Below are 9,295 nucleotides of genomic sequence, written 5' to 3' on the forward strand. Positions count from 1 at the left end.
AAGTCTTACACATACAGACTTAAATAGATCCAGCAGCAGCCTGTGGTGGTGCTGTGTGTACTGTACACTCCTATGTGCTTTGAAGTTTCCTCTGAGGCTCAGTCCTCATAGCTCTACCACAGAATGGACGTGGTGCCGTGGCTCCTTTAAGCCTGTGACAGTGGGGCAGGGTGTGGCCACACTGCTCTGTCACCTGCTCAGGTGTATTCATGCGCTCTCACACTCTCCCTGGATCACTGCTGGATCAGGTTGTTTCCTGACACCGGAAGGATTGGTTCCTATTGTGAGGTAGAGTGAATAATCATTGTCGTTCTACACAGTTTCTTCTTAAAAGACTAAAAGTTTGGATATATTTTAAACACTAATTTCCGATTACAACTATGGAGCGTCTGAAGTTGGTCCTGCAGTACTTCCAGTCCAACTCTGAGTCCATCTCCAACGGTATCTGCATCATCCTGGCCTTGGTCAGCGTCAAGCTCTACACCAGCTTCGACTTCAACTGCCCCTGCCTCCCTCAGTACAACAAGCTGTACTCTCTGGGAGTGATGATCGTCCCGCCCATCATCCTCTTCTTCCTGGGCGTCCTGGTCAACAGACACACGGGCGTCATGATGGACGAGTGGATGAGACCGCTCGGGAACAGATCCAAAAACCCTGCTGTGGTGAAGTGAGTGGAAGATTTAGTTCTCACCGTTACACAGCAGCGAGCTGAAGTTATCAGTGTCGTCAATACGCCGAAAAATCTTGAATGTGAGAGTTCTTATTCTCACTTCAGATGGTACTGAATTCATCTCATTAGTATGTAGTTTATAAACACAGTTAAAATGTTTTACTCATCATTGATAAGCACTAACTGTATTTATAAACGACATACTAATGAGTATTTGTGTGTTATATGAAGAATTCAGTATTTATTAATGCTTAAAGCAGAAGTAAGCGATATTTTTGTGTTAATATAAGTCTTAAATAGTTATATCTTCCGACAGCAATCACTTACATAGAGTGTTTGGACTGAAACACGGGTCTGTCAGTCACTCTGCTCTGCTCTGAGCCGAGGAGAAAACTTTTCTCGTATCCTACAGTTTTTATCCAATGAGGAGAGAGAACGGCATGAAGGGCTGTGTGTGCAGCCAAGGGACGCCGTGAATGTGGTGACGTAGGGACGAGGACTGTTATGGTGCGTTCAAGGCAGCCCGTAACTCGTGTTTTTCCGACCTGTGAAGTCGTACCAGTTCGATCTGGTACGAGTTCACGGGTCAGAAGTTACGAGTGGCCGTTATAGTGACTTTCACAGGTAAAACAGGTCGGAAAAACACGAGTGGGTTGCCTGGAACGCTACTAAGTCGTAAGTTGTGACTTGAAGCTGTAATTTACGGTTTCAAAAGCCTGCCTGGAACGCAGCATTAGCGAAAACGACCGGATCGCTTACTTCTGCTTTAACGAACGCTTAATTGTGTGTACTTAGGCCTATTATAAAGTGTCACCCAACTGACAACATACATATAACACAACGTAAATGTAGAGATGTAACACTTTTTTGGCATAATTTATCATCTTCACCATTAAAATCTGTTACAAATATCATCAGCTCATTCAGGAGATTCATACTAGTCCTTGTATTTATTATGTACTTATTTATTACTAAATGATACATGAGTACACCCCGCTCTGGAACCACATCCATGTTTGAACTTATTATTTTGATCTCAGCTACACACCTGTGAAGTTTCACATGTGTAACTTTTATGAAAATGACTAAATCTGACACATAAACACATTATAGATGTGCCTCAAGTCCACTTCAGTGGTGGTTCCTGCTACATGAGGAGTCATTTTGATTCTATACAAACATAAGTTGAGGTCAGACCAGGCCAAGTTGTTGGTTGTGTATCCCACAACTAAAAAAGATTGTCTCAGTGGAATAGTCCTGCAGGTGTGTGAGAGGATACAAATTTGCCTATTGTAATAATTTCCTATAGTCTTAAGAATAGGTTTGTTACCTTTAATTATCAGACGCGAGCTGCTCACGAATCGGTACTTTCCCCTTACCCTCAAAAGTTTTGAGGGTGTGACGAGATCTCGTCCCACGAGATCTCGCGAGATTAAACTCGACGATATTTCTCGTCGTGTTAAAAATCTGTCTCGCGAGATTTTCTTTTTTTTTATGTTAAAAAATGTAAAGCAGGGTTTGCACTACCAGTTACCATTACTTTGCACCCCTTCCACTACACAGTTATAACTCTACTCGACTTGGTTTAGGTGCTTTTCAGTCACAGCTGAGTTCTTCATTCCTCCTCAGTAAAAACTAAACTTATCAACCAAGCGCATCCAGCGCTAATTAAGGACTCTGTGGCGGCCGCGACGCTCTCTCTCTCTCTCTCTCTCTCTCTCTCTCTCTCTGGCGCACACACACACTCTCACTTACACACACACCCACATACACACACACGCGGACACATGGACAGGTCGCGTTGTGACGGTAATAAACATATGCGCTCCTCCCGACGTGGGAGGGAGGGAGGGAGGGGATCCGAGTATCCGAGTAGTGAAATGGCACTGGGGGGAGGGGGGGTTGTTGCCACTACTTAAAAAAATTCTAGAGGAAACACTGCACATAATATTGTTTGCACTTAAAAAAAAAGGAATAAATAGCCTATTTAATTTTATTTAATTTACATTAACTTTTATAAATGTTAGTTTTAGTTTCAATTTGTGGAAGAAGAAATGTATTTAAAGCTCATGCTTACATCATGCATGTAAATAGTTACAATAAAACATTTCAAAATGCAAGTCTAAGTCGGTTAAATAAAAGTCTGTTGGTCCAGACTCCAGTCATATATTTTGTCATTGTAGCTTTCTTAAAATCTCGTCTCGTCTCGATCTCGTGAACCCGATCTCGTGTCTCGTCTCGTCTCGTGAGATGAGTGTATCGTCACACCCCTACTCAAAACTCATAAAATACACAATCCAACAACTCCAAAACGCTGTCGTGGACAAGTTGTGACCTGCACATTCACCACACTATGAAATAATCACGTATAATTATGTAACATTACGATATATGAAGCAAATACTCAGAACTACTTGTGCTTTTGAAATCACTCTGCCCATGCAGCCATGTCTAGAATGTAGTTCCGGCTCTGCATTTGCCTCGAAAACAACTCTGTCTCGTAATGTAACATCATAGCGTGGTGAATGTGCAGGTCACAATTTCTCCACAAGAGAGTTTTGGAGTTGTTGGATTGTGTAGGCTATTTGATGAGTTTGATGAGGGAAAGGTGAAAATATGACGCACCTCCATTGTGTTAGCTGAGCAGCTCACGTCTCTGCACCGCTGATCTAAAAACAACATGCACCGATAATAATTATTAGTCCAGGCAAAATAGCGTTTTACGACAGACTAATTGTCACAGAAGGTTTTTCACCATACATCATTTCTATGAGGTGTCTAGAACAACATACTAAAAGTCCTAAGAAATCCTAGTTGGGGAAATATGTTTAATTTGCATCATTATTTACTGTATAAAGTCTATGGTGCCGACAACAATACACCCCAATGGGGCTATTTTTTCCCTTTAGTCCTATCACAATGTGTAACTGTTGGAGACAGTATTTCATGAAGTTAATGAAGTGTTTAAAAAAGATTAATAAATAGACATATAAATTCATGATAATAAGAGAGTTAAAAAGAGCTTACGTTTATAAATAAGTTGATAAAAATGATTTCAGTTGTTTAAAAACCTTCATGTGAAGATGTTTTATTTTGAAAGTGTGTGGTCACATGACCCCCTGGTCTGTTAAGGGTGAACTGTGGGATTGTGGGTCAGAAGTAAAATGCGGGACCACAGAGAATGGAGGCAGGAAGTAATGCCACTGAACACTCAGAGATAAATACACTGCGTTCAAGAGGCGCAAACGGTAATTATGTTTTGGGTTTATATATATTTTATTTGTGGTTGTATACAAAATGCTTTGAGCAGACAGTGGACACTTCATGTGTTTGTTTACGTTGAATTAGCATTTAGCTACAATGGACTCATATGGACTCTCTGTTTTATTTGTAGTTTTCACGGTGTTCTATGGAGAAGGAGAATAAAGGAATGAAAATCAAGACATCAGTATGAAGCGTGGCCTTTTGTTGAACCGGTGTAGCTACACAATGAAACTTTACACAATGAAAGTATCCATGAAATGTAACATTTTTTGTATTACAAGTTTCTTTGAAAATTAATTTGAATATGCAAATGAGCCTTACACTAATCAAATATGCCCATACCTATTAGGGATTATAGAAATAGGCCAATTTGCCTGTTCGCTTGAAGAATTTGAACATGAGGTTCTCTGTGGTCCTGCAGGTACCTGTTCTCAGCCATGCTCCAGAGGGCCCTGCTGGCCCCCATGGTCTGGATCCTGGTCACTTTACTGGATGGAAAGATCCTCATCTGTGCCTTCAGTGTGGGTGTAGACCCTGCGCTCTTCTCAGGTATCTGCAAATGCATCCGACATCCTCCACTGAGACATGCAGTTACACATTCACTAAGCATTATCACAACAATCCATCCTGGTGCTGTGTGTGTGTGTGTGTGTGTGTGTGTGTGTGTGGGGATCTCTCAGGTATGCCCAACAACACAGGTCTAGAAGTGATCAAAATCATGGCCAAAGTTCCCTGTAAGGAGGACGTCATCTTCAGGAACAGCTCCTTCCGCAAAGCAGTCTCTCGCTACATACGCTGCCAATCACAGGTAAGCTGCCCCACCCCATGCACACACACACACACACACACATACACACAGACACACACTCACAGGCACATCTTTTATCCTCATGAAAACTTTCAATAAGTGAGTCAGGGCTCCTTTAGTCCACACCTCGGTCTGGTCGATTACCAGATAAAGACTAGGTGAAGTAAACAAGGTCTGAAGTATCTTTTGATATAAGTATTTAAAAATGTAAAAACAACATATGAACAACATATTCATTTTTCTTACCTAAGCACTTTTTTGTGTGTTTTTTGAGTTGGTTGAATGTTGTTGAGGAATGGGGCTGTTCTTGTAGCATGTTTTACAGTGTTAAAATCAGCTTGCTCTATATGAGCAAGCTCAGTTGACCTTTTTTCTTTCTTTTTATTGTAACTGGATCTGTGTATTATTATTTTATTTAGAACTTTTGAAAAGGACCCAGGACTAGCCTGGCGTTTGTGCGTTGGCTAATGGGGATCCTCAATAAACAATAAACAATGTATTGATACATACAGTATATTTACCATCAACTAGTATTAAAAATGTTGAATATTTTCTTGACTAATAATCGAATGACTAATGAATGATGGTTTTATTAAAGCAACATTGCGGAGTTTCAGCTCAGTGCTTCCACCATCTGGTTGAGAAGCGCTATCGTCTGGGGGGAAAAACGAAAACGAAACGTATCAGCGAGCGCATCCAGCGTTTATTCCCATTAATAAACGACAGTATTTCCCACATGTTTGCAAGGAGACTGTGTGGCGGGTGGTCGGGGGAGGAGGGGAGGGGGTGAGGGGGGTAGGGGGGCGGCGACGACGACCGGAGGGGAACCGTAAGTTTCGCTTTTATCACTGAATGGTTTAGGTCCAGAATATATGAATAACATGTAGAGTCTAAACCCAGTAGAGCTCTGAGATCTACTGACTCAGGTCAGATAGTGGAGCTCAGAGTTCAGACCAGACATGGTGAAGCAGCATTTAGCTGTTATGCTGCTCACAAGTGGAACAGACTACCAGCAGAACTGAGATCAGCCCCAACTGTAAGCACTTTTAAATCCAGGTTAAAAACATTTCTCTTTTCACGTGCTTATAGCTGAGAACTTAAAACTTTATCTATTTTCTTTTCTTTTACTTGTATTTGCTCTTGCTTTTAACTCTGTTTTTAGTGTTTGTTTTTATTCTGTCTTATGCTTTTTTTTTTAAATGTTTCTTTTATTTTACTTTTATTTGCTCTTGCATTTAACTCTGTTTTTAGTGTTTTGTTTGTTTTTATTCTGTCTTATGCTTCTTTTTTTAAAAATGTTTTGTCTTTATGTAAAGCACATTGAGTTGCCTTGGTATGAAATGCGCTATATAAATAAAGATGTCTTGCCTTGCCTTTTACCCACCACGTCTCTCCCTCGACGCAGAGGGGAGGGGGGAGGAGGGGGAGCGGTGTTTCGTACCCGTGCAGGGAAGTTACATAGTGCAGTTTCAGCCGACGCGACCCGGCTCAGGCTGCAGTGGCAGCACCATTCATCCTATTAACCATTTTTCTACCATTGCAATGTGTCTGGAAACATTATTTTAAGGCGGTGCATATTCTCATTTGTCCAGGTCATAGTATTTCAAAGGAGGTTAAATCGAAAGCAACTGGACTTAGTTATTTGTCTAGGAAGACGTTTCAGTCCAGTCCCAGCTGACCAGTCCCAGCCTGGTCAGCTGCGTACATGAACTGATGAAGCCTCTTGGATGAGAGGTGAAACGTCTTCCTAGACAAATAACTAAGTCCAGTTGCTTTCGATTTAACCTCCTTTGAAATTATTTTAAGGCCAAAAAACTCCGCAATGTTACTTTAACACATTTTGCTCCAACTGGTCTCATGTTTCTGAGCCTGTTGTCTTTGCTGTAGTGGTGGTGACTGATCCCAGAGCTGCCTGTTCTCATACAAAAATCGACTCCTTTGACCACAGTCATAATGTTAATACCAAACAGTCAGAGAGAGAAACTGAAACAAAGTAACAGAGACACAAACATGGTAGAAATGTTGTATTTTGCATCGTTTGAGGCCTGTAAGTAACCTTGGTTTGGAAAAGACTAACTCTCCATGCCTCTCTCTTTCATTCTTTCTTCTGATTGGCTGATTGTTTTCCTCAGGTAAACACTCGTAGCCAACCAAATCCTGTTGGGTTGGGTGGTGGGTTCAGGTGGGCAGGGCTTGAGGCATGGCTGACCTCTTTGTTAGTTAGGAGGGGATTTATCCACAGCTAATATAGAACTAATAACACCTTAAAGGGATAGTTCACCCAAAATTGAAATTTCTTTTTGAAATTGGGAGAAGTTTCAGAGTTATCCGTGGCTTCTCTAAGTTTACAGGGGGTCTCGGCGTAGCAGTGCATGTCCATATAACGGTTGCAAATGGATACCACTTTTCTTTGTAACAAAAAGACACACCAAAAAAACACCCAAATACCTCCATGCTGCTCGTCTGTAATGTCTGTCTTGTATTGAAGCCCCGAAATGCGAAATTGTCCCCAAAAAAATTAAATAAGTCTATATTTCAAGCTTGTTTTGTAGCGGAAGCTTCTCGAAGCTCCTCTTCCTGGTTCGTCAAATTTGAACGAACTGGGAAGAGGACAGACCCTACAAGACGGACATTACATACGAGCAGCATGGAGGTATTTGGATGTTTTTTGGTGTGTCTTTTTGTTACGAAGACAGTTGGTATCCATTTGCAACCGTTATCTGGACATGCAGTGCTACGCTGAGACCCCCTGTAACTCAGAGAAGCCACGGAGGACTCTGAAACGTCTCCCAGCCCTTAGTCCACATGAGGGTGAGTAGATAATGAGTGAAATTTCAATTTTGGGTGAACTATCCCTTTTAATACACAAAAACATGCCTAAGTTGTTTTAAATTAGACTGTGGAACCAATCCTGAACTGAACCGGATTTCTTTTAGTCCTTGAGAATTCTCTGTAATTTGAATGTTGTAGCCAAAAGAATAAAATATATTTTGGTCTGTGCATATCCACAAAGAAACTTTCAGATCAAATGGCAAGGTGTGTATTCAGCTTTTGAGGCTGCACTGACACTGGAGAATCATTGTCATAGCTTTTTTTGACATCCCTTTGTGTAGCTAACTGTCCTCGCCCTGTCTAGGCCATCGGCTGGTCCATCCTCCTCTTCCTCATTGTGCTGGGAGCGATGGGACGCCTCATCAAACCCTGCTTCGACGACCACGCCACCTTCCTGCAGACGCGTTACTGGAGCAACTATCTGGACGTGGAACAGAAGCTCTTCGACGAGACCTGCGTCCTCCACGCCCGCGACTTTGCCCGGAAGTGTGTGGTGCAGTTCTTTGAGGACATGAAGGAGGACGCCGTACTCCGGCTGCCACATCCACCCTTCATCCGCAACGTCAAGGACGACTGGGAGGAAGAAGAAGAGGAGAGGCTTCATGGGGTAACGCAGCAGGAGCAAGTAAACCAGCTGCTCAGCAAGTGGTACTTCAATAAACCTGAACTGGACGTGACGCGGATCGCACACAGACCCAGGACCTGCGTCACCTGGCAGGACCGCAAGGGAAACACTTTATACTCTGATGTCTAGGACACTCTCAGCACTTACTGCACATCAAGCTAGAGCAGCAAATAGATGGAGATTACATGAGTCGGACTGCACTCACATATGATATTAGTATTTAAAGGAATAGTTCACCAAAAAATGAAATTCATTCATCATGGACTCACCCTCATGCTGATGAATACTCCAGAGTAGTTTGTTATTCCTCAAAGTGAATCTGGAGGCCGGTTCCTAGTCCAACCAAAACTTTATATGACAGTAATAGGGCCCGACACAAAAACGTCCATAAAACTACACAAAAAAACATTTAATATTCCTCCACACTGCTCGTCCACTGTAATCCAAGTGTCCTGAAGGGAGATAGTCCAGAGTTTACTGGAAACAACCTCATTTAGGACATTTTTACAGCCTAAACAGTCCTGTATTGAATTTGCTGGGGCGCGCTCTCGTGTTCGGCCTCCCGGGTCTCCAGATGCACTAAATAAAAAACAAAAACAAAACAAAAATTCATCAACATGAGGGTGAGTCACTAATGACTGAATTTCATTTTTTGGTGAACTATTCCTTTAACTGTACCAAGCCGGTGCATATTCTCATTTGTCCAGGTCATAGTATTTCAAAGGAGGTTAAATCGAAAGCAACTGAACTTAGTTATTTGTCTAGGAAGACGTTTCACCTCTCATCCAAGAGGCTTCATCAGTTCATGTACGCAGCTGACCAGGCTGGGACTGGTCCAACTATCTGGTGTGGAGACTCACTATTTAACCTCTTGTGTGGGCGTTTCACAAGGGTGATGATGTCACTGGTTCCCTTTTGTGCTCCAAGTGCCAACGACAGTAGTTGGAATGACAGTCGTTGGTGGGAAGTTGGTTTCGACTTCGTTAGTGCCCTATTGTGTTCTAACGACAGTCGTTGGAGTCACTTGCCACTTGTGAACAGTAGTTGTTCTTTGAGGCTAGATTGTTGAGTCTCCTGGGAAGGGATGAAAGGGCAG

The 9,295-nt window shown here is 42.2% G+C and overlaps 1 protein-coding gene across 1 annotated transcript; it reads left to right on the top strand.

Annotated features, from left to right (window-relative positions):
• Window positions 1-380: 380 nt before the first annotated feature.
• calhm3 (calcium homeostasis modulator 3) lies at window positions 381-8,328 on the top strand (the record flags this gene model as incomplete). Its single annotated transcript, XM_083988302.1, has 4 exons — window positions 381-667; window positions 4,356-4,483; window positions 4,615-4,742; window positions 7,879-8,328. 4 exons carry the CDS (start codon window positions 381-383, stop codon window positions 8,326-8,328), a joined length of 993 nt encoding a protein of 330 aa, XP_083844428.1.
• Window positions 8,329-9,295: the final 967 nt, after the last annotated feature.

This window comes from Trachurus trachurus, assembly GCF_905171665.1.
Source record: "Trachurus trachurus genome assembly, chromosome: 15".
In the NCBI taxonomy this organism is placed as follows: domain Eukaryota; kingdom Metazoa; phylum Chordata; class Actinopteri; order Carangiformes; family Carangidae; genus Trachurus; species Trachurus trachurus.